This window comes from Lepisosteus platostomus, chromosome 19, assembly GCF_059453375.1.
Source record: "Lepisosteus platostomus isolate fLepPlt1 chromosome 19, fLepPlt1.hap1, whole genome shotgun sequence".
NCBI lineage: Eukaryota > Metazoa > Chordata > Actinopteri > Semionotiformes > Lepisosteidae > Lepisosteus > Lepisosteus platostomus.
Genome location: NC_142629.1, coordinates 726131 through 751353, shown reverse-complemented (window position 1 = coordinate 751353; position 25223 = coordinate 726131). Strand labels below are relative to the sequence as shown.

General features: G+C 48.7%; 1 protein-coding gene across 2 annotated transcripts in view; it reads left to right on the top strand.

Moving 5' to 3' along the window:
* Positions 1-25223, top strand: part of trrap (transformation/transcription domain-associated protein) — a 99182-nt gene that overhangs the window by 30631 nt on the left and 43328 nt on the right. For both annotated transcript variants that reach the window (XM_088613409.1, XM_088613408.1), the window contains 24 exons: positions 1217-1336; positions 2795-2914; positions 3011-3175; positions 3745-3926; positions 4735-4933; positions 8009-8137; positions 8594-8860; positions 9362-9568; positions 9898-10056; positions 10562-10696; positions 11136-11246; positions 12090-12236; positions 14401-14614; positions 14928-15053; positions 15496-15642; positions 17313-17512; positions 17877-17998; positions 18881-19094; positions 20862-21041; positions 21942-22088; positions 22515-22634; positions 24058-24345; positions 24468-24605; positions 24872-24984. In XM_088613409.1, the coding sequence (XP_088469535.1) occupies positions 1217-1336; positions 2795-2914; positions 3011-3175; positions 3745-3926; positions 4735-4933; positions 8009-8137; positions 8594-8860; positions 9362-9568; positions 9898-10056; positions 10562-10696; positions 11136-11246; positions 12090-12236; positions 14401-14614; positions 14928-15053; positions 15496-15642; positions 17313-17512; positions 17877-17998; positions 18881-19094; positions 20862-21041; positions 21942-22088; positions 22515-22634; positions 24058-24345; positions 24468-24605; positions 24872-24984 (3950 nt within the window). The remainder of the gene's footprint in view (positions 1-1216; positions 1337-2794; positions 2915-3010; positions 3176-3744; positions 3927-4734; positions 4934-8008; positions 8138-8593; positions 8861-9361; positions 9569-9897; positions 10057-10561; positions 10697-11135; positions 11247-12089; positions 12237-14400; positions 14615-14927; positions 15054-15495; positions 15643-17312; positions 17513-17876; positions 17999-18880; positions 19095-20861; positions 21042-21941; positions 22089-22514; positions 22635-24057; positions 24346-24467; positions 24606-24871; positions 24985-25223) is intronic.

Here is a 25223-nt window from a genome sequence, read left to right as displayed (position 1 = left end):
TGGGCAAGGCAATGTTGAAGGCAACATTCAGTGCATCTCAGAAAGTGAGAAAAATGTAATGTGACTGAAATTACTGTCTTTGGAGTACTGCTAGTTTTTTGTGAATAATTTAGGTGTTTTTCCCCACTGCTACCCAACCTCTCTCTATCTCTGAATTTTTCATGCAGAGAATTAAAATTTAATAAATGATTGAAATGTTGTCGGGAACAGCGCACAGTGACCCGGTTGAGTCGAGTTTTGCCAATAGCTGTCCTGTGTGATGATAATGCTGAGGGTCTCAGTGGAATTGGTTAGGGTTTCGGCATTCAGATCAGTGATGTATCTTAATCTCGCAAAACTGCACCAGTTGTTTCAGTTTGTCGCTTAAAAAAGGTATTTGAGTTTTGTCCTTTCAGTTCTGATCTAGATGGTGTAGCTGGAGACCTTTGTGGCAGTTTGCAATGTCCCTTGTTTGTTTACATGCAATTAAGCCACTGTAAGTGCTTGATTTATTTGTAAGACATCAAACTAAACTCTCAACAGCCTTTGATGCCTGCAGTATCAGCTCCTGTTGTTCTCCCTCTGGGGGAGTTCCTATGCCTGTAGCTGGACAGTAAGAGAAGCAGAACATGTATGAGATTCCATCATTTATAATTAGGTTTAAGGTGTTCAAGTGGTTAATCTCTCTAACAGCCTCCACTGAGAGAGGAGATTTACGTCTCTTAAGTGCCTGGCTGGACCACAGCCTCTCTCTGCACTGGTTAGGCTGCCTTGAAGGACAGTGTGTCTGTATTGTGAGAATCGGCTCCTGTGGTCCTTAGGAGAGCCAAGCAGAACTCGGGACGGGTTTTAAGTGCGTGTGGGAGCTTGCAGGGAACCGTGGCTGGTGTCAGGTGAAAACAGTGTGAAAATAAGTTGTTTTCCCCACCGCCTGTACATTTGCCCCGTGTGTCAGAATGCTTCCTTCTGTAGTGTGTGACAGGGGGTGGTGGATAAACCCTGTTCCATAAATGACACTTGTTGAAATGAGGGGGGGCACTTCCTGTGTGAGCTGGACTGTTCCCTTCGGAACCCAGCAGACTTGACAGCCGGCAGGACTTGGGCTCAGTGCTGGTGGCGGCCCCTGCGGTCGGCTGAGGTTAGGAGTTTCCTGGGAGAGCTGGCCGTATGTGTGTGGTGAGGGGGCTGACGTGTGATGTGTCTGACGTGACCCCACCTTGCCTTGGTCCTTTCACAGGAGATGAAGATCTGCTCAGCCATCATTAACCTCTTCCACCTGATCCCCGCGGCGCCCCAGACCCTGGTGAAACCCCTGCTGGAGGTGGTGATGAAGACGGAGCGCGCCATGCTGATTGAGGTAACCTCCAGCCGCTGGTCTGTGAAACCCCTCCTTTCTCTTCTCAGAAGCCACAGTTAATTGTAGCTGGTGTCTTCATAACACTGACGTGAACGGTCTGATCATGTTTTTTAATCAGAGCCTCCCACTCTTGATTTGTGCCTCTTACATCTGCAGATCCTTCATTAAAGAGATTTCAGTCTCCGGTGGTTTTTATCTTCATGTTTTTCGAAGGCAGGGTACGTTTTTAATGTTGCCGAGGCATATCAAGGGCTAAGCTGCAGGGGTTCAAAACCAAGCTGTTTTAGCTAAAAATCCGGCTTTAGATATTCTTTCACAAGCTTTTTTTTTTCCTACTGTACTGTGTTCTCCTTTTACATCGTCAGCTAATATCATCATGCCTGTAGAAAACAAAAATGCAGACTAGTATCAAAAAAAGTTTTAAATGCACACACTCGCTGGCCAAATCCCTTCCCCAAGAGCTGCCCAATCCAATTCCCATTGCTCAATCCCCTTGAGCCGAGGCTGTGACAAGGTCCAGTGTGGTACCACCGGTTCTGCCCGGCTTTCTCTAGGATTGAGATCCAGGCTTTGTTCTTGCCAGTGAGGAAGTTAGTTCCCAGTTCCTCCAGCGGACAGCACTGATCACAGTGCTGGTTCATACGACTGGGGGCTCTTGAGAATTTGCTCGGAAAGTGCTTTCCATTTGTTTCACAGATGAGAATTTGTCCCTTGCGTCTTGATCTGGCCTGAGACAGGGTAAATGATTTGTCCTTGTGTCATTGTGTTATTTGAGATGCCACTTTTAAAGGTTCTATAAGTTTATTATTATTTTTATGATGATGAGGATTTGGTGCGACCCACTTTCTGAAATAACTTAAATCTAAGTTATTAGTTATTGACATACTGCGTTAGTCATAACAAGATGTCACACGTGCCGGATAAGTTTAATTCCATTTATTTCAAGCTCCAAAATAAAACTATACAAACAGGATGGGTGGAGACACAAAAGAGAGAAAAAAAATACACTATCTCCCACTTTAACAGAAACCAACAGCAGAAAACAAAGATTTCTAATCCCGTTCACTGTACATACTAAAACCAGGAGACAAAATTACACAGAAAAGGTCTTACCCTATCGGACCTGGGGCTTTAATATTTAGAACAAATAGTCAGTTGAAAACAGCAAAGCCTTTCTGCTTACAACTTACAGAAAACATTTCAGAACCGACTAAAGCATAACAATCGGTACTGCGTGGGTCAAGTCGGCTCGGGTCTCTCGGGGTTTCTTTTAAATTGGGCTCATCCAGTCAACAAAAGACACGGGGTATCAGCCCACCCATCCAGTCCCCTCCGAATTGTCAGCAGCCTAGACTGACGCCGCAGAGGCAAGGAAGACAAAGAAAATCAACACGCCCACCACCTTGGCAAAGAGAAACAACGCCCACCGGCGTCACGTTGTGGTTTGTGTGTTGTCAGGCCGGCAGCCCGTTCAGGGAGCCGCTCATCAAGTTCCTGACCCGCCACCCGTCTCAGACGGTGGAGCTGTTCATGATGGAGGCCACCCTCAACGACCCACAGTGGAGCCGCATGTTCATGGTGAGAGCTGGGCCGCCTTCGCTCTTGATCGTGGTCCCGCAACTCGTGAGCTGCAGCCAGTCCCTAATCCCGCGCTTGCGTGTGCGTCCCTCCCAGAGCTTCCTGAAGCACAAAGACGCCAAGCCCCTGCGGGACGTCCTGGCCGCCAACCCGAATCGGTTCGTGCCCCTGCTGCTCCCAGCCGGCACCCCGGCGGCGGTGCGCCCTGGCTCTCCCTCCACCAACACGGCGCGGCTCGATCTGCAGTTCCAGGCCATAAAGGTGACAACGCTGACGACCAGATGCATCCTATTTTTCTTTTTCTTCTCTTCAAGCATGCAAAGTGACAGACTTGTAGGGCTTAAGTTAAAAATGGCAGATATGATTCAGAAGGAACAAGTAGGGGTGGACTCCACGCTGGAAAACAGAAAGAATAAATGCATTGCCACTGTTGAGCCTTCTTCACCTGACATACTTCCTGCTCTCCAGCGTGGAATGATCATTAGCTGGTTGCTCTGCAGCCAGCACATGCTGACACAGGTCCCTGCTTGAACCTCTTCTGTAGATGATTCCTTGGAGCTTTTTCTTCCTTTTTTTTAACCATTTTCCTCAACGTTCAGGAGTGCTGCATTGCTATGTAATGTGGCCCAGAGGCTTCAGATGTGGAGTTTAGTCAGCTGAAAATTTAGGTTGTAGAACATGCTTTTCTTATAGCATCATCTTCAGTGTAATAAAACAAACAGAGGTGGTAGGTTTTGTGTCCCAGTCCTGTATTAGCGCTCGGCAGGGCTGGTGTTTGTGTTGCTGGCCTAGTTTCCTGCGCTGAGGCGTGTCTGCACCCCTGCCCTCAGATCATCAGCATCATTGTGAAGAACGACGAGGGCTGGCTGGCCGGCCAGCACTCCCTGGTCAGCCAGCTGCGGCGTGTCTGGGTCAGCGAGGCCTTCCAGGAGCGACACCGCAAAGACAGCATGGCCGCCACCAACTGGAAGGAGCCCAAGCTGCTGGCCTACTGTCTCCTCAGCTATTGCAAGTAGGTGCCCATCTTACACGCTCATTGTACTACCAGAGCGCAAAGCCTGGCAATACAACAGTGCTGGAGACCTCTGAAGCACGAGAATGGTTACAAACCACCCAGAGCGGCCAGCAATGAGCAGATCAGTTTGGAAATACCTGTATGTGCAAGAGTGTGCAGAGGAGGTCAGCTGTTAATTAGAAATTCGTTGGAACAACTACAAATGAGAAGAGTCCATTTTAGGCCATCCAGCCCGTTTGGTATGTAGTTAGTAGATCTGATCTTCTCCAGCTGTTTCTTGAAAGATGTCAGGGTATTGACTTTGGGCTAAGCGGTACCTCCTTTTTTTGGTTTTAAATGCACTTCTGTGTAGTTTCTGCTTGTGCCTCTGGTTCGTGTTTCCCTGTTAACTCTGAAGAAATGCGCTGGGTGGACTTTATCAGACTTTATCAGGATTTTGTTTACTAGTATGAGGTGCCCCCTCAACCTGTGATATCCCTGTCCAAGACTAAAAAGGTTCAGTTCCTTCAGCTTGTCAGTGTGGGACAATCAGAGCAAGGTGGTTTCCAGCAGGGTGGGAAGTGGTCAGTTCCAGCCTTGTCCAGGGACGCTGGTAGCTGTGTATTGATGGCTATGGGTTTTTGGGTAAGCTTACTGCCAGATTACACTGATAAAACCAAATGCAATTCTGTGTCATTGCAAGAGAGTAGATGTTGGCTGTCATTGTATTTGTGAAATCAAGATTTTTTGGTCTTAAATGATAATGATCTATTTTCTGTCCGATTCCTCCAATTCAGTTTTTTTTTTTACTCTGGTCCTCTTCCAGGCGTAACTACTCGGAGATTGAGCTGCTGTTCCAGCTCCTGCGGGCTTTCACGGGTCGCTTCTTGTGCAACATGACCTTCCTGAAGGAGTACATGGAGGAGGAGATCCCCAAGAACTACAGCATCACCCACAAGAGGGCGCTGTTCTTCCGCTTCGTCGAGTTCAACGACCCCCACTTCAGCGACGAACTCAAAGCCAAGGTGAGAGTCTTGGCTTTGGAAACAGGCGCCTTAAACGCATACCTTTCAGTTTAAATGAAAGAATAGCGGTTAAGCCAGGGTCCCACAGGTGAAAATGGATCCCCTGAAATATCTTAAGCACTGTGCAAAGAGAAGTTGAGGAGCAAGTCTCTTTTGTGAGCACTAGAAAGAAACTTCATGTGTCAGTAGGGATGCCCACATGTTTTGAACTTTTTCCTCCCTGTGAAAGAAATCTGAATTTGAACTTTTTCACCATTGATGACAAACAGCAATGAAATGAGCTATGTGGCTGGCAGGAGGCCTGTTTTATTTCGCTAATTAATAAGGGACACTGCTTGTTTTGTGATCTTTCTGTGCCATTTGCCTCTCCGGTGACAGACACTGATTCCTGCCTGCACGGGGCCTTATTGAATATGTATAGCTCTTCTGAAAGGCCTAGGCTGACACACTCTGCTGGGCTCTCAACGGCAGCACTCCACATGATTGTGCAAAATGAAGCATTTAAGAAGACTTATAAATATTTATTTGTGGACGAGGGTGACAGCGATCTTTAATTGAGCCAGCATCTTGTAGCCATCTGCTGTGAAGAGCAGGCAGCCCGGCTCCTGATTGTTTACGGCTTTATTTATTTTCCTCTCATATCCAGGAGTAAGCTGGGAATAGGTGCAGGATTATCCGTTCGAAATGCTGTTTACGTGCAGCACATGCGAAGTATATGGATGTGTAAAAAAACGTAATGCAAAGACGTACAGAAAAACATATAGCGCCGTCATACATGCGTTTGGAATGCACATCGAGCTCCCATTTGAAATGAGGGAAGGCAGGCTTGCACCTTCTGCCAAGAGGGCAGCCTTTTTTAAATCTTTTTTTATTTAACCAGATAACCTCTGTAAGCCTTTAGTAAACCTCAGCATTCTGCTGGAGCAGCTTGAGTGAGGGACATCGTTCAAAGGTTCAGCCCGCTCCCCTCTAGTCCAGAGTCAAGAGCTCTGACCACTGCTCTACCCTGCTGCCCTGAGCCTGCCTGCCTTGTGTGACACTGCAGGTCCCTCAGTCTCTGCGTGGGTGTGAGCACTGAATGGATGGGGGCTACAAGCTTGCAGGGTCTCTGTTGTTACATGACAAGCCAACAGGCCAAGTGTACTGAATCCAGTACAAAATTAAGGTCTGGCCAACTTCGCCATGTGTGGCTTTTTGTACACCAACGTTCTGGGTAAAACGGTTGACCTATGAAATAGCCCTGTTTTAATAACGTGATCACTGGACTGTGCAGGCCTCAGCCAGTGCTCAGAATTAGCACCCATAACAGTCGGACCTTTTGAGGTTTTACATTTTTTAACGTCCACAGCTGATCCAAGTTATGGATTCCTTTGGGCATTAGTTCAGTGATGGTCTGACTGACGTTTGAGATCCCCAGTTACCTTTCCAGTGACCTTAGCAGCGTTTTCAGTAGGAATCAAACGTTCCTTGCTCAAGTGTTACTGAACCCTGGGTATCCTTTCCTTTTAAATCTCTGTCACGTATATATATATTCACGCTGAATTTTTTTAATTCGATTTGTTTTCTCTGGCACAGAGCTGATGCCAGTGTTACTCCTGCTGACATTTAAATAATTGACTCAACAAATGTTAATGAAAATGCCACGCTCGGAGAAGGTGGGGAGAGGGAGCTTGAGCCGCAGCCAGGGGTGTGCGGTTTTGATTGTGCTGCACAGCTCAGTAATACATTATCAACAGCATGGTGGCCAGATTGCCTTGTCTTTCTGAAATAAACCCGAGGCTTTTCCCGGGAATGTTAAAGGGTGTTCGGGCTGATTTTTCGTGTCTCTTCCCAGATTTCATAGGTGGGTGTAAGAGCAGCCTGGAGCAACTCTCCTTCGGCAATCAGCACAGCTCAGGGTGCTGTTATTAACACTGACTCTGTTTCTGTGCCTGTCCTGCTCATCCTCATAACCACTGGACTTGCACTTTACACAGATGAAAACACACACTTCTCAACTGCAGGCTGATTGAGAGGAAATCTTTGATCAGCTAGGAAAGTGGATGGGTCTTGGAGTTCCCAGATTCTCTAGTCTTGATCGGGTGTTTTCAGCTAGTGGATGAGGATTTCGGCACTTGGGCCAGTCAAGATCTCGGTTGCAGCTTTGGAAGTTAAGCAGACTCCTGTAGCATTCCTGGGCCAGGTCTTCAGTCTCCAGCTGGGTGTGCATGTGTCAGTCCTGCTCCTCGCGGTCCACAGCCCAGAGTGTTATTGGTGATTTTTGAACACCTTGGGCAGCTTCAGGTGTTTAATTTGGCCAGTTTTATAGGTTTACGTAACGCCTGATTTATGCAAATATAAATATACTTAAAACTGTTTTTGTTTTATTGCAGAATATATTCTATTCTTTATATTATCAAATGTGTGTGGTGTAGGGTATAGCCTAAAATAGAAACCTACTGCTATCGAAATAGGAAATTCAATACATGCACGTGGCTCAAGAGTGAGATCTGACTGAAGTAAAATTCCACTTACAGAACCGAACTCTTAGTAAATCTTTTAAGATAAGATCACTTTATTGACCATGTACAATTTCTTGTATTAGGAATTTGTCTTTTTGCTTACCCCAGCTTGCTCTCCATGAGACACGCAGACAGGGAGAGAAGCTGGGGGTCAGAGCGCAGAGTTGGCCATTTATTCGGTGCCCCTGGAACAGTTGGGGTTCAGGGCCTTTCTCAGGGGCCCAACGGAGTAGGATTCCACTGCCGGCCGCGGGATACGATCTGGCAATCTTCCAGCCACAGGAGTTCCTCCTCGGCCACAGTGCCACCGCTCCGCCCATAAAAGTATTACCTGACCCCGACGTGACCTGAACACCCAACCTTCTGATCTGGAGTCCGACGCGATACTGTTGTGCCACGAGGTCACAGGTTTTACGAGACTGAAAACAGATTCTGAAACAAGACGTGGAAGAGCCACATCATGCCCGTAGGGTTACACATGTGCCAGTGAACGGATTAGTGAAAGTAAAGTCGCTAAGCCCAGAGTGCCGATTTGCCATTCGTTCGCTGGCTGCATGACGTCTGTTCCCCGCAGGTGCTGCAGCACATCCTGAACCCAGCCTTCCTGTACAGTTTTGAGAAGGGGGAGGGAGAGCAGCTCCTGGGACCCCCCAACCCTGAGGGGGACAACCCGGAGAGCATCACCAGCGTCTTCATCACCAAGGTGCTGGCCGCGACCCAATCCGCGCCCCGTACACCCCCCGCGCCGCCCCCACTGCACACCTCGCTGCAGGGTTCGGGAACTTCAGCTAACTGAGCGACAAAGGATTTGTGAAAATATTTTCAGTTCTCACCAACGCCAGATGACCATCATCAAATTGCCTTTAATTGATATTCCACATAGTTTCCCAGCCTCACCTGGCTTCCAGGATTTAATCAGGGTGATGGATTGTAGTGCTGGATGAATTATGATTCACAGTGTGTAATTTTACATTTACTACAGTGTCTCTGCCAAAAGAGTAGGTCATAATAACGATTTGCTGATGGAGTGCCTCTGTCCTCTTCGCAGTCACTTTCTTAGCCCATCACCTGATTGAATTACACTGGTAGGCTGCTTGTTTCTCTGTATGCCATGCGAGGGAGTGGACAGTAGCCTGTGACCCCTTGCCCCCGCCCTCAGGTCCTGGACCCCGAGAAGCAGGCGGACCTGCTGGACTCCCTGCGGATCTACCTGCTGCAGTTCGCCACCCTGCTGGTCGAGCACGCGCCGCACCACATCCACGACAACAACAAGAGCCGCAACAGCAAGCTGCGCCGCCTCATGACCTTCGCCTGGCCCTGCCTGCTGTCCAAGGCCTGTGTGGACCCCGCCTGCAAGTACAGCGGCCACCTCCTGCTGGCGCACATCATCGCCAAGTTCGCCATCCACAAGAAGATCGTCCTGCAGGTCAGCAGGGTCGCTCCCAGTGCAGAAGGCTGGTGTAGGTGCCAGCCTAGCCTGCCCATGGGCATTCCCCTGGCTACCCCCAGCTGGTAGCCTTTTCTACCAGCCCTTTTCTACCATTCAGCACTGAAAGGGCATTCAGTGGGTGAAACTGGTTTTAGGACATGGCGGAAGGGGATGATGGCTGGAAAGCCATTTAATCAGAGAGGGGTGTTATTGTGTCATGTTTTCAGGACAGAGCTGGATTTATTGGTGCATCGTGTTACAGTCTGGCTTCTTTAGTGTCAGTGGTCGAGCCCTTATAAAGAGTTCATACTCATATGACAGATTGGAGCAGAGAGATTTAATGTAGCACTGAAGTTTTGATAGAGCCATGATATATAGTGAATGCATGGCGCAAGCAGGCTAAAGCCATTGTTTACTGTTTAAAATGCATGGTGAAGCTGCAGCGCTCACAGAGGCCGGTGCCATGCTGAGATGCCCTCCCTCACCTGCTCTCCCCAGGTGTTTCACAGCCTCCTGAAGGCCCACACCATGGAGGCCCGTGCCATTGTGCGCCAGGCCATGGCCATCCTGACCCCTGCAGTGCCCGCACGCATGGAGGACGGCCACCAGATGCTGACGCACTGGACCCGCAAGATCATCGTGGAGGAGGGGCACACTGTGCCGCAGCTGGTGCACATCCTGCACCTCATCGTGCAGCACTTCAGAGTGAGTCCACGCGCTGCCCGCTCTGTAATCGCCAGCATCCTGGAGCTCAATGCCTTTATGTGCTCTCGCCCTGTGACCATCTTTAGTGATTTGGTGTTTTTGTGTCCTAAAACACATGTTCGTGAACTGTAAAAGCATTCGCATACTTGAGTTCTGAATTAAGTCGCAGATGAAAGAACAGTTGGGCTTCCAGGTTTCTGATGGCACTCAGTGAGCCATCTCTTCAACACCCCTGACCCTCAGCAGGACTGAGCAAAAGTATTATTGCGAGATGCGCGGTGTTGGTAGATCCTCTGTTCACCTGAAGCATTTTGTGCCTTTGCGTGCAGGTGTACTATCCCGTCAGGCACCACCTGGTCCAGCACATGATCAGCGCCATGCAGAGGCTGGGCTTCACCCCCAGTGTGACCATTGAGCAGAGGAAGCTGGCCGTGGACCTGGCTGAGGTCATCATCAAGTGGGAGCTCCAGAGGATCAAGGACCAGCAGGTGAGAGGTGACCGAATGGCGCCGCCTGTGCTCCAGGCTCGGTGGTTCTCTCTCTTGCTTCATGCTTGTGCATGGAGCGCTGAAGCCATTACTGGCCTACCAGTCGTCAATGCCACGCCTTTCTCCTTTGAAGCTTGACAGCAGTGACCGTGTTTAGCGACGGACGCGAATGATCGGACTTTTTCAGTACGAGACTAAGCGGTTTGTGGGGGAAGCGAAAAGAATACCAGTGTACACTCAGCAGATCGTAATATCCAAATAATCTCCGCCACCAGTTCGAGAGCAGTTGCACATCTCCGGGTGGTGCTCGTAGATCTGAAAAGGTTGGGAGAAGGTTCCGCTTTTTTAAAGCGAGTGATGTTTTCCCGAATTGCAAGATTTCAGCTTCTCGGGGCTCGTACACCGTAGAGCCCCGGAGGTTCGTCATGGTGACGGTCGGTGTTTTCGGCGGCCATGCGGGCTTTCCTTGGCGCCGGCGTGACGGCTCTCGTCTTCCTCCCTGCAGCCGGAGGCGGACGGCGACGCAGGCGGCAGTGGCGAGAGCAGTGGCAGTGCGTCGGGCGCGGTGAAGCGTGGGCTGTCCATGGATTCCGGGCAGGATGTGAAGCGGTTCCGCACGGCGACGGGAGCAGTTGGCACGGTGAGTGGGGTGCTCCGAGCTTGGGGCGTCGTCTCTGCTCTCCGGGACTGAACCTCCTCTGCCACAGCCCTTCCTTGTGGACTCCGTTTCGGCACCTTTAAAACTTAGTGTCGCGCCCCCCTCTCTCTATCGCCTATCAGTTCACCTTTTTTAACTTGTGTTGAAAGTAAATTGGATGTGAAGAAGGAACATTTTACTCTCCAGCTGAAATCATGAGTCTTACTGACAAGCTCCCATCTTTTTTTTATCACTTTTTCTAGATACGGGCCTTAGAAAGTCAGGCCACTTGTAATTTCACATTTGCAAGCTGTCCGGATCCTTGTTTCCTTTCTTTTTTTAAGGAGCGTGTTTTTGTATATAAGGTTGTGTTCCATTTGAGGAACCGATATGGGGTGTCTCTGCGAGAAGGAGACTGACAAGAATCTATTTTGTTTGGCAGGTGTTTGGCCGCAGCCAGTCAATGCCGGGCACAGAAACGTTGCTGACCAAGCCGGTGGAGAAGCAACATACTGACACGGTTGTCAATTTCCTCGTCAGGATCGCGTGCCAGGTAGGCGCAACTTCCTCACATTGATCCCCAGCTGTCAGGTTGTTCATCACAGGAAACGGGAAACCAGAAATTTTTAATCAAGTCCCGCCTGTACGCCCACAGACGGCTCTTGTTCCAATGTGAAACGAGCTACAATTACAGCCCTTTCTCATTAGGATGAAATAATAACTGGATGAAAATATAGGCAGAGCAGTTTAGTTAGCATAACTGGGTAGGACCTAAGTAGGAGGGCTGCAGGAGAATGTGTGTTCGCCTGGCACAGCAGGGAGATGGAAATGGCAGAAATTGAAAATCAAGCCCTATTATAAGAGAGCATTTTAGGCAGTTATTATTATTGCAGTTATTATTTTTACAGTTTATTCTTCGCCTTCTGAGTCTTGCCGAGCTCTACCTTCCCTGCTGCACAATGCACAGCGAACACATTCGAGTCATTTAAAATAGCTGATTAGCCTTCAAGCTTATTGTGGATTTGTAGCAATTGCTTAATTTTAGGTTGTGTGCCATTGTGCACGGAGGGTTTGCAGAACCACTTTGTTTGCTGGCTTGCTTGCCCATTTGCTCTTAATTCACTACGTTGAAGTTAGCATTTGTTGCCCTAATAACAGCTTTCTCTCGATAGAAAGAAATTGCAAGAAACAACAGGAGAGTTTTATGTCCAAGGATATAAAAAAAGGAGGATTGTAAAAAAAGGAGAGTATCCCAGTGTTCTGCATAACCTGCATGACTTAAATTTATAGTTATTTCTCTAATTAGGGTATGTTTTCCAGCACACTGTGGATCTGGGCAGAGGCACTGGATTTGGGCCTTGTTAATTAACGCGAGTTGCATCGTTTGTGCCTGCAGGTTAACGACAACGCCAACACTGCGGGCTCGCCCGGAGAGCTGCTGTCGCGGCGCTGCGTTGCGCTGATGAAGACGGCGCTGCGCCCGGACATGTGGCCCCGCGCCGAGCTGAAGTTGCAGTGGTTCGACAAGCTTCTCATGACTGTGGTGAGCCAGGCCTGTCCCTCCGTGATTCCCTCACTTGAACTGTCCTGTCAGTTTTGCAAAAGCTTTTTCATCAGTGCTGTGAGTAGAGACTAGGGTTAAGCCGCACATCAACAAGCAACTGCAGGGTCATTTGCAGCAGGATAAATGTTGGGGTTCAGACCAGGGGTTCTACCATTCACCATCTTATCAAGCCCCGTTCAAGAGTTATCTACAGACAGCCGAGTTTACTACACGAGCCATTCTTTTCAGAATACACAAAGGATTTTAGAGTAGACTGCTGTGGGGGAGCTGTGAATTTTTTGGGCTGTCATACTGGGTAACTTCTGCAGCACTGCAGGAAATTTAAGGTAAATGAGAGAGGAGACCGGTACAGGTGCTGGCGCAGAACACGTGACAGGAAGCACGGGGAGCCGTTTCAAGTGATCAAGGCTCCCTTTGTGGGTTTTACGAGGCAGCTGAGCTCTGCTTGGAAGCAGCAGGCTGGTTGTGCAATTAAGGAGGGAAAGAAAAATTGAACTCCTCGATTACAGCAAAGTGTTATAATGGCAATTAAAGTAGGGGTGTCTGTATCTGAAAGTATTTTTTAATTCCCCCTCGCTCTCTGAACTGCAGATGTGTGCAGTCCAGCAGACTTCTGGAATAATGGCCAAGTTCTGCATGAAGGCATCCCGGACAGCAGAGCTGGGAAGGGATTGTTTGTTTTTTGCAAACAAAAACAGTTTAGCGGCTGGACGCGGTTGCCTTCTTTTCAAAGCCACCACATTGTAGTGTATGTGGGCCACTTACAGCATGAATTCAAGCCGTGTGGCGAAAGGGAGAAGAGGGTCTTATTTTGGGCTGCAAAACTAAATCAATACGAGAGTCAGCACAGGGAGGAGAATCAATAACCTTAATTTCTGAGCTCTGTGAGGACAGGAGGAGAGGGGGCCGGTTTTAAACAGGGTGGAAAAGCTGGAGCTGCACGCGCAGTTTAATGTCCAGCCGGCCGTACCTGCACAGCTTGTTAAAGCCGTTGCTCAGGGCTCTCTTCAAGAGCTTTCCACGGGCAGAGTGGGCGAAAGACCTGGCCACAGGCAGATAGGCTTCTGAGAGCTGGGAGGGCAGTGCTTCGGTTTTGTATCCCTTTTATTTTCTTGGCGTTTTCCAGGTTCCTGCCAGTTGTGTTCAATCAGATGCGTCGCGATCGTTCTTTTGTATTTCTTCTCCTGGAATGGAAGCCAAGCAGCCTGATCCAATGCGAGATTAATCCTGGGTCCCCTGTGTGGAGCTTTCTTTATTACTAAACCTACTTCGTTTTGCTATCTTGAGTTTATTTTACAAAAACACAGCCTTTTATCTCCTCCCCTCCCCCCCCTCTCTTTTTCTAACCACTGTGTAGGATTAGTGAGGCAAGGTTATCTCCATTTTCTTGGCAATTGACAATGGCTTATGGTTTTTATTTGTTCTTTTTAAAAATCTGGATCATTGCCTGCTCGCCAGCTCTCCTTCGTCCCCGGGAGACCGTCAACAAACAAGCGTTCTGTGTTTAGAAGCTCCTCTAGTCCCTGAAGGAAAAATAGAAGAAATGGTTATTGCATCTGATTAAAAGTAATAAACAGCACTCTAAATCGGATTGTTGTGTTTTTGTTGTTGTGGGTGTGCCAGTGATTTAGGAACACAACGCCAAAAAAAGCCCTGGATATCCAGGGTAATTGTGTTCTTGAACATAAAAAGGACGGTCTGCATCTTGTTTCCCAGGAGAGCAGCCTTCTGTTTCTCAGACCGGATCGATACCTTCAGAAGCTTTTACTCATGGAATCCATGCTTATTCTTGGTGACTTATTAGTCATCAGCACGTTTTCAGAGCATGTGGTTATTGTAATTGCTGTAATTATTGTTACTATTTTATTTATAGGCCTTTGGGTCATCTTCAGAGAAAATCATACACCGTGGGTATAACGCGATGGATAAAGCACTGTGGCCTTTCAAAAATTAACATTTATTTGTGTCAGCACGTGTATATTTAACTGCGGAGTTACTGACGTGTGTGCTTGGCACAGTGCAAACCAAGCACAGAGATAAGATAAGAGCAGTGGTGTTTCTCAGCTGTGTCTGATTCCAGGTTTGGGTCAGAAAGAGCAGATGGATTATTCGGGTCTCTAATGTGTCCTCCTCCTTCCAACAGGAGCAGCCCAACCAAGCCAACTACCCCAACATCTGCACCGGGCTGGAGATCCTGAGCTTCCTGCTGACAGTGCTGCAGTCCCCAGCCATCCTGGCTCACTTCAAGCCACTGCAGCGCGGCATCGCCGCCTGCATGACCTGCGGCAACACCAAGGTCCTGCGGGCCGTCCACACCCTGCTGTCCCGCCTCATGAGCATCTTCCCCACCGAGCCCAGTGAGTGTCCCTGTCCGTCCCCGGTCCTGTGTCCCGAGTCCACGCAAGGCTCAGCGGTTTGGGGAGCGCGGGCGGCGTGTCCCCTTTTGTGAACCAGTTGAGCTTGTCGAAATACTGCTGGACATTTTTTGGGGGGCTTGTAAAAATAACGTTTTTCCCGCCTTCTGCAGTGCCAATACTGTCTGCCTGCACAGACAAGCCAGCCACTTCTCTTAGTGTGCCAGGCCCCCGGGCCGCTTTGAGTGGGGTGTGTGTGGTGCAGCGTGGCGAGAGAGGGATCCAGCCAGCTGACGGAGTTGTGTGTCCCTGCCAGGTACTTCAAACGTGGCCTCCAAGTATGAGGAGCTGGAGTGTCTCTACGCTGCAGTGGGCAAGGTCATCTACGAGGGCCTCACCAACTACGAGAAGGCCACCAGCTCGAACTCCACGCAGCTTTTCGGTAAGACCGATTGACGCTCGAGCCCGCAGCTCGGACCTCTCTAGAAAAGGTCACAAACTGCTGCAGGTTAGAAAAGGGGAGGAAATGTTAAATCCAAATTTGGGATGTTTTTTTAGTTGATCTGTCGCGTTTCGTGTTTATGGGGGAGGTTTGATCATAAGAAAGGTTGCAAAAAAGAGGATGTCAGTCAGCCCATCCAGCTTGTTCTGTACTGGGGTATCAGATTGGTGCCTCAAAGTCAACCCAGTGGACACAACAGGACACCATTGGAAACTGCACACTGGCTTCCTCCAAGAAAAGACTGGATGACTTCGTTTAACTACCAATGAGCTATATGACCTTGTCTTTTTTGTGAACTTTCTTCTGTCTTTTCTAAATTTAAATGGGCCAATAGATATCGGCGATTGCGCGTCTTATTCGATCTGCCGTTCTTGCCCATAAGGCACCCTGATGATCCTGAAGTCAGCCTGCAGTAACAACCCCAGCTACATCGACCGGCTCATCTCCGTCTTCATGCGCTCGCTGCAGAAGATGGTGAAGGAGCACCTGGGACCCCAGACCACGCCTGGCACCACGGAGACGAGTACAGGTAACCACCATCGTTACTGCTAATGAGTCATGTCGTTACTTGTCACCGGTCCCATTGGCAGTGACTGCTGTTATTGTTAATGGTGCAGTCTACTCCTAGTGTCTCAGAAGCACTGTGGATAAGTGGCTGCTAACAGGCTAATTAAAATTAATAATGCGGTCTTCTTATAGCACCCCACAAGTGAAAAATCCACTTGGGGGTGTTTTACTGACCGATTTAAAGTGATTCACCAGCACATTCAATAATCCATTGACTTGCTCAGAAAGTAAATGCCATTAATAAATGTATAATTTGATTTTGCAAGTCCACGTCTCAGTGCAGCACACTTTTGAATTTGCATTGATTGGAGCAAGGTCACAGGGTACATCTCAGCTTGAAGTCACATAGCCGCTGACATTTCATCCGGCTGGTCTGGTGGCTTTTTTTGCGCAAGAGCGAGATGGGTAACGTCCCCAAGGCTTGAGATATCTCGTTGCTTACTTTCCAGACAAAAGCTGCTGTCGTCACACAGATAATAAGAGAGAGATGTGATTTCACAGGGAATGTCCCTGCCCAGGTTCATTGCTCACTTGTATTGTACTGAGAGTTGTTCTCTGGATGAATTAAAAAAAAAAAACAGGCCTGCCTTTCACCTTGAACTAAAAACGTAGTCACTCTGGAGCTGGTGACAGTGACTGAGCATGAGCTTGCAGTACCGACAACAGTCCACTAGGTGCTGCAGCAGCACAGCCTGTGTCTCCTGCAGCTGGCAGCTTTCTCAGGGATCAGTGTAATCAAGCTGCAGTGCTATTGAACTGGAGAAAATAAGAGCCTCCTGCTGTTAAGTATGAGTTTATTAAAGAAGCCAGTCTCTATCAGCACAGACTTTTACTCCTGTTTACACTGATGGCAGCATGCTGTTGGCTTCTAAAGAGCTCGTAATGACTCATTTTCTTGACCAGTAATAGAGAGCAGGTGGTGTGATTCCTGCCTGAGCTTTTCCCACTAATAAGCCCAGCAAAGCTATCCTGCCCTTTCTGTTTTGGGGATCCCTTAAGATTCATTCCTCGGTGTAAGAAAGCTGTTGAGATGAGATTAATCACAGCGCAGTGACAGGAAAGGCAACACAGATTTTTCTGCCCCACTTTTTTTTAGATCCGCCAGCTGTTTTCTCCCTGAATTTGGAACTGATCGCAGAGCTCAGCCCTTTCAAGTGTTCGAACACTTTTACCAGTGGGGCCCCTCAGATCCACCCTTTTGAATCTCCCCCCCCCCCCCCCAAATAAAACAGGACCAGGACCCTGACACCCTGTTTTTCAATTGAATTAGCTGGAATAAGGAATGGAAAATAAATGAATAGCTTTCCAGGCCTAAACACATAAGTCACTGATAATTTATTTAACTGGGAATTAAAATGAGAAAATAAAGGTTACAAACGAGAGGAGGCCATGTGGTCCATCTTGCTCATTTGGTGTTGAGTAGTTGGAGGCAGCTTGTTCCGCACTCCCACCACCCTTTAGGGCTTTTTTAACCCTCTCTCTGGAGAGCAACACTCTGAAGTCATGGCAGTGGACGGCCATTTTTCCGTTGAAAACGATTTACTTTGTCGTTGGACCTGCTGTAATTAACCCAGCCCTAGATGCAGGTCAGCTGACCAGCCCCTTCTCTTGACCTTTGCCCCCCCCGCCCAGTGACCAGTGAGCTCGTGATGCTGAGCCTGGACCTGGTGAAGACGCGGCTGGCCGTCATGAGCATGGAGATGAGGAAGAACTTCATCCAGGTCATCCTCACCTCGCTGATCGAGAAGTCCCCTGACGCCAAGATCCTGCGAGCGGTGGTGAAGATCGTGGAGGAGTGGGTCAAGAATAACTCCCCCATGGCTGCCAACCAGGTACCTCAGCACCCATCTTCCCAGCGCCGCATCGAGAGCAGCACCTGGGCAGTTTGTTTTGTTTGCTTTTGTGATCCCCTCATTAAAACCGTAGCCATTATACTTTCAAATTGAGATGAGCGAATAAGAAACCTTTTCTAATGCAAAAGATTCTCTGAAAGCAGTATGGGGCGTCTGCACCTCGTACCCAGGTGCCTTCCCTTTGAAGCTCTTTGATGAGGCACTTGTGCTTTGAAGTGGGGATGCAGACAGAACAGATGAGGGAGACACGCTGAGCCTTGCTGACTCGCGATGCATTAAAGATAAATGGGACAAATGTCAGTTTCTCCTTTCTCCCTCTTACTGTGCTTGTTCCTCTACACAGATGCCCAACCTCAGAGAGAAGTCCATTCTGCTGGTGAAAATGATGACCTACATTGAGAAACGCTTTCCAGAAGACCTTGAATTAAATGCCCAGTTCTTAGACCTCGTTAACTATGTCTACAGGTAATTACAGCAATTAATCAACAGGCGCATTACATTGCTCTGTCCATACAGGTATGCAATTCATCTTCTAGTTATGAGGAAGTAGCTTATTTGGCACGCAGGCTTGCTGTGCAGCAGACTCTGGAGCAGGAGCCCAGTGGCTCAGCAGGAAGTACCTTGTCTAATGTGCTGTACTTATCCCATGTGCCTCATGACATCACTAATCACTGACATCAGAGTATTGACAGAATGTCCGTCTGTCTTGACATCTCCCCTCTTTTTATCAAACTGAGCTTTCTGTTATCCTTTATTTGTTGGGATGTTTGCATCTACAGTAAACTTTACTCTTTTGACATTTTTCTGCAGTTTAATGCAGTTCCAGGGTATGGCCAACATGTTAGATTCAAGCTTGTTAGCGGAAGATCTGGTAATGAAGGCTTGTAGCATGAGAAACGTTACGTTTAAATATAGATTGTGCTAATTATGACAGCTGAGTTATTATTTAGCCAATGTGGTAAAAATGAAGCTAAATTTATCTGATTTCAGGTCTTGTGGTCTAGAAAAACCTTGAACATTTTTGCATATTTTATCAATAAAACGTAGGTTGTAGCTGTTGTGTGAACAGGTCTCGGCTTTCTCACTGTGCACCTGATATCATGGCATAATTTTATTGCGTTCCTCACAAAGTAATGAGAGCACATTGGTAAAACGCTTGGTGGACTAGAAAGTTAACTGAACTTGCAAATTCAGTTTCAGAAAGTGAGTTACCTGGCCGCTTGGGTTTGTTTTCTTTAGCTGCTGGGTTAAACCCGTGCTGCCTCCCTGCGCTCAGACGTAAGTTTCCGAGCGCGGTTCGTTTCCGGTGCACACTGGTGACCTCGGCCTCCTGTTTCTGCCGAGCAGGGATGAGAACCTGTCTGGAAGCGACATCACCTCCAAGCTAGAGCCCGCCTTCCTCTCGGGCCTGCGGTGCAGCCAGCCCCATATCCGCGCCAAGTTCTTCGAAGTCTTCGACAGCTCCATGAAGAGGCGCGTCTACGAGCGGCTTCTGTACATCTGCTGCTCGCAGAACTGGGAGGCCATGGGCAGCCACTTCTGGATCAAGCAGTGCATCGAGGTACCGCCCACGCCGGTTCTGCCCGGGGAGCGCTGGAGGGGTTGGCAGCAGTGTGCGGCCATTTCTTGAGGGCATTCTTCCAGGTTTAATTCTTCCCGAGTCTTGTGGTTTTAACTTCATTTTCCAAGCCCTAAACAGCTCGTGGCCCTTGTAAAATCATTTTCTCTTAGACCTGAACTCAGCTTCAAAGATCTAGTATGACTTGCTTTCCGTGTGAAAGTTCTGACGGGTGTCCACACATCGCTCAGTGCTTCCTTGTGCATCTAGATTTAAGTCGCAAGTTTTAAACCGTTGGAAGGTAGAGGCCACGTCTCTACATTATGTACCAAATACACATTCATACAGAATCTTTTGAAGGCAAAAGGATTTTAGGTTTTAATTCAAACTGCCAAAATATTCATGGTTGAGGTCTTCAAGAATTGTAATGTTTGCATACTACAGCCACTCTTAACATTTGTCATTTAGTGTACAAGACTGCTGGTACCCGTTTGCAACATACAGTGACTATACAGGGCTTTGAGCATCAAATATGTTTCTTCATTTATTTAAATGAGTTTTCTGGCTCTAGGGGATTCACCCTCTGACCACTCTCCATCTTGAGTCTGCAGCCTAGTGCTACTGCTTATTGAGAATTTTCCCTTCCTCCTGCTGGCGGGCGTGTCAATACTGCTGGGCCATAACAGGTTAAAATCTCCTGGCCTGCAGATAAACAGAAATCCGCTTTTCACAAAACTGACCCATCACAGATGCACTTCAGGCACCTAGTGTGTAGTCTAGGCACTGAATATTTCAGAGTTCATATCTTGTTTGAAGTAAATATGCCTACAGTGGCACTTGGAACTCAATTATCATAAAACACAATGTATCTGCTTCATTGGTACAGTTGAAGGAAGGGTCTGTAGCTCCTGGTTTATTACACGGCTCAGCCTGCTCTTGCAAGGAGCATCTGATTTGCTTCCCTGAGTCTGCACATTTTCTACCTGCCTGCCGTCTGTAATTGATCAGCTCCCAGATGTCCAGTCCTCCGCACACAGCTGCCTTGTGTTCTGTTCTGAGAAGTTTACATTAAACAAAAAGGCATTCGTCTTGACCACAATCAATGGAGCTGCCTGTCGGTTAATAATTAATGCTTTCTGTGTATGGCTTCAGCCTTGGCACTAAGTCTCGGAGGGAACGCATCTTATCATTAAACAGACAGTTATTGTTTCATTCAGCTCTTTATTAACTTATTAATCTTTTCGTGATAGCAGCCTGGAAGTGAATGTACTTGAGGCAGAGCCTGGCTCACGGGGAGTCATTTTGTAAGGGTGTGAAAACAGTCATATGAGGACACTATTTCCACCCAAACTGGACATGCGCTCTACTGGCCAGGCACTCAACCTGCTGGCTCGGTGCTTAGCAGAGCATCTCTGTCGAGACTCCCTGTCCAGGGGAGGGAGTGGACAGGCGCCTAAGACGATGGGGCTGAGAATGTGGGAGGTTTATCTCCAGCTTAACGAAACCCCCCAGTCGGCATCAAAGTAAATCGGCTTTTTTTTACCTTTCTTGCTGAATATACTGATGAGCTCTTCCTCATGAGTTGTGTTCAGGGATAACGCTCTCCAAGCTGCATGCTGGTTTACAGGTTTGACCAAAGCAAAAGGCAGTAAAGAAGGTGCTTCCACTGTCGACCATGTTGGTGGATTCTGGGGCGGCGCTGCTACACGCAGGCATGAGGAGTAGTGCGAGCGCCCTAATGGGTCAGATCTTTGCTCCCCCCACCCTCAGCTGCTCCTGGCCGTGTGCGAGAGAGGGACCACCATCGGCACCAGCTGCCAGGGAGCCATGCTGCCCTCCATCACCAACGTCATCAACCTGGCCGACAGCCACGACCGCGCCGCCTTCGCCATGGTGGCACATGTGAAACAGGAGCCGCGGGAGAGGGAGAACAGCGAGACCAAGGAGGAGGTGAGGGCCGGCAGCAGGGATAGCGGAGGAGGTCTGAGGGGCAGAGCCTTGGCACAGTTCTTTTAAGATAAGATCTCTTTATTGCCATATACAATTTCTTGTATTAGGAATTTGTCAGAGCGCAGGGTCAGCCATTTATACGGCGCCCCTGGAGCAGTTGGGGTTCAGAGCCTTGCTCGGGGGCCCAACGGAGTAGGATTCCACTGCCGCCCGCAGGATATGAACCGGCAGCCTTACAGCCACGGGCGCAGATCCTTAGCCTTAGCCAGATCCTTTCTGTGGATTATCTCCCAGAGGGCCATCCTGCAAATGAGCAACTAAAGTTACAGAAGCGCTTCGGTAAAGCAGGGCTGACGCAGTCTTTGCTGCTCGCTGCTAAAACTCAGGAACTTCCCTCCATTTTGCCCCTTTTACGGTTGTGCATTTTTTAAGTGAAGCTCGTTCTAGAGAGTAAACGTTCAGGCTTGTTCTGTCGGGATTGGCTTGAGTAAATGTCTCCCGTTGTTTAGGGTGCGAAGAGTCGGTGCTCGCTCTGCTCCTGCTCGTGTGCCGTTACTGTGCACGGGATCTAGAGTGGAGCCTAGGATGTTTTTGTTTTTGTTGTTTGTTTTTGTTGGGCTTCTTGTGCAGAGGAGTGCCCAGCTGTGTGAGCCACAGCAGTTGCCTCTGCATGTGTTCCTCTGTCTTTAAGCATCTCAGGGCATGAATTGCATTTCTGAGATTGATAGCTAATGCTGTAATTATGCTAACCCAATAATGCAAATGAACCGCCTCATCGTTTAAAAGAGATTAACCGTTGCAAACGTGGGAGAGGCAAATGTCTGTGCAGTTCCAGGTGCGCATCTCTCTTTTTTTATATTTGATTCCTAATTGCTCAATCACCTTTTCCTCCCCTTCTAGGATGTAGAAATTGACATTGAGCTCGCTCCAGGGGACCAGACCAGCACACCCAAAACGAAGGAGCAGGCAGAACGAGACGCAGGGAACCAGCTCCACATGCTGACCAACAGGCATGACAAGTTCCTGGACTCGCTGCGGGAGGTCAAGGTCAGCAGCCCCACATCTGTCCGGTTCTTTTAAGAAGCTCCACAAAGCTGGAGGATACCTTGGGGTGGAGCACTGTGTTAGGGGACTGTATAAGACTCTTTTGCGATATGCAGGACAGCCCTGTACTGTAGCTCAGTAAGAAATGCCCGTTTGTAGATTATGCTAATCCTCTGGAATACACACCTCTCCCTGGAAGGTGGCATTAACACTTCTGTAGGGCCAGCGGAGTCCACCGTCACAGCTGGGGATAGACCTTCCTGCCCAGCTGAGCCTCTCCCCCACCCCTGAAACAAAGCTCTCTGCAGTCGTGTAGCCTGCTTGAATGTTCATGTCTGCTGAGAGTCTAGCTCCTAAGGGGCAGTGGTGCATCGTGACCTATGTGTCTTTTCAAACAAATCTTCCTCTTTCCATCCCTCCCTGTGCCAGACGGGAGCTCTGCTGAACGCTCTGGTTCAGTTGTGCCACATCTCCACCCCTCTGGCGGAGAAGACCTGGATCCAGCTCTTTCCTCGGCTCTGGAAGATCTTGTCCGACCGGCAGCAGCACGTGAGTACCGCTGGGCTGCGGCAGCGACTGGATCTGGGCGTTGGGTGCAGTTCAATCCCTTTCCTTTTTTAATTTCCTGTTGCCTTGGATGGTAGGTGAGCAGTTTCGGGTCCTGTTCCCAAACCCTACCTTCAATGTCACACGGTGTTAAGCGGATCAGGAGCAGAGTTTTTGCTTCTGCGTGTTGAGGGTTTGAGGACGGGAAGCACCAGACTGTTATGTTGTCTCAGTTCGGCGTTGCTAAGAAACTGCGGTGGTCAGACTTGCAAAACAACACAGAGCCCAGATTAAATTTAAACTTTGACCCATCGGCCAATTTTGATATTGGAAAAGCTTTTGGCAAACAAAGAGCTGCCGTCAAGAACTGGTTTGTAATTTGCGTTCAGCGGTTGGGTCGAAGTTTTAATTTAATCCGAACCATAGCCTAAATGGGGCATCGGTTTATTGAGGAGCCACATCCGGAGATGCCTTTCTGTTTTCTGATTTTTTTTTCTTGTAAGTGGAGGAATAAAAAGCTGTGTCAAAAAAGTAGGTCACACATTTAAGCGAATCAGATTCTTTACTCTCTGGTGAGGCTAGTTCTAGGCTTTTCGGAGAAGTTATTCAACCTGTTTCAAAGATGACAAAGGAGACGGAGAATGTGCACCGCGGTGGCCCTGTCGATTCAGTGAGCTCACAGCCGCCTGTGTGGAGAGAGGCCACTTCCGAGAGAACACCGAACTGGAAAACAAATCGACCTGCTCTAAGGGGAAATTTATTTCTCCTCGTTTGTTTTGTGTTTTTGCTTCTCATATAAACATTTGCTTTAACGAACAGTTTGAGGGCATTCCTGCTTTCTGAGGATAAGAGGAGCAATTTGCCTATCGCTAAGTTAATTATGGTCCGTATCAGTACACTCCGAAAGCGGAAAGTGAATTCAGTCATGCCAAGTGGAGACAGGAATAAATTAGCTCTGGGCTTTGCTAACAACTCTCATTTTTAAACTGGCGAGTCAGTGTGAGGGTGAACAGCACAGGGTTGCAAGCACGGCTGACTTCCTGTGATGCTGGTGCTGCTTCCCTAATTTCAGCTTTATGCAGCTGGTTTCCTACATAGTCCTGCGACAACTGAGCAGGGATGAAAAAATCCTTCCTATGTGTTGGTTTTCTTAACAAAACACTGAATGTCAAAATAATGTGTAAATATAAACTTTATTTTTGTGTAAATGTACCTGGTTCTGCAAACGTTAATTCTTGTTTTTAGGGGACAGGAGTGGGAGGTTTGCCTGTGTTTTTTGGGAACTGATTTTTCTAAGGCTGTCCCTTCAGTAGTAGATAAGAGAAAAGTGTTAGTTCAGGCCCCCTTTTTTCTCTGTTCAAACTTGTCGGGCAGATGGCTTAATGTGTTGTGTGATCCTAATGGAGGCATCCTGTCCTGCTCTCAGGCCTTGTCTGGGGAGATCAGCCCTTTCCTGTGCAGCGGCAGTCACCAGGCACAGAGGGACTGCCAGCCCAGTGCTCTCAACTGCTTCGTGGAGGCCATGTCCCAGTGTGTGCCCCCCATCCCCATCAGGCCCTGCGTGCTCAAATACCTGGGCAAGACGCACAACCTGTGGCTGCGCTCCACGCTCATGCTGGAGCAGCAGGCCTTCGAGAAGGGGCTCAGCCTGCACATCAAGCCCAAGCAGACCACCGAGTTCTACGAGCAGGAGAGCATCACACCCCCACAGCAGGTGCGAGCGCCCCCCCCCACCCCCCAACGACAAACTTTCAGTATTTTTTCCAAATTCAGCTGAATGGCCTTCGTCCAATTTAAAGCAGTGGTTCAGTTCCCGTGTCTCTGGGTCCTGTGCAGGAGATCCTGGACTCTCTGGCGGAGCTGTACTCCCTGCTGCAGGAGGAGGACATGTGGGCGGGGCTGTGGCAGAAGCGCTGCAAGTTCCCCGAGACCAGCACGGCCATCGCCTACGAGCAGCACGGCTTCTTCGAGCAGGTGAGCCGAGCGAGCGAGCGAGAGGGCTGGGGAGCAGGGTGGTGTGTGCACACACACAGGGCCTCACCACACGCAAAGGGGCCTGGGCAGAAACAGCTGGTCTTCTAGAGTGCAAAGGTTGTATGTTCTCCATCCCAGGACTGACTCCATCTAAAGTATGAAATCCAGGTAGTGTGTCGTAGCCAGGTCTGAAGGTAGTGATCGTGGCATGGCGCCGTCCACGTGAGCCTGTCAGTGACCAGGGTGGGCTGTGTGTTGTCTCGCAGGCTCAGGAGAGCTACGAGAAGGCAATGGAGAAAGCACGCAAGGAGCACGAGAGGAACAACGCTTCTCCTGCCATCTTCCCGGAGTACCAGCTGTGGGAAGACCACTGGGTCCGGTGAGTGCTCTCAACAAAATGCATGACACCAGGTCTCGTTTTAGACCACTTTCTGTGCCTGCAAAGAGGTGCACAAAACTGATAATGTATTAGGACCATATGTATGCAGAGCTCATCCCTGGTAATTGCTCTCCTCCAGCTCTGCAGAAATAATTCAGAGCCAGATGACATGACGTGCCAGAATAATGCGTTCGGCTCCAGTGACGTGTGTCCTTGTACAGACCTTGCCTCCTCCTCAC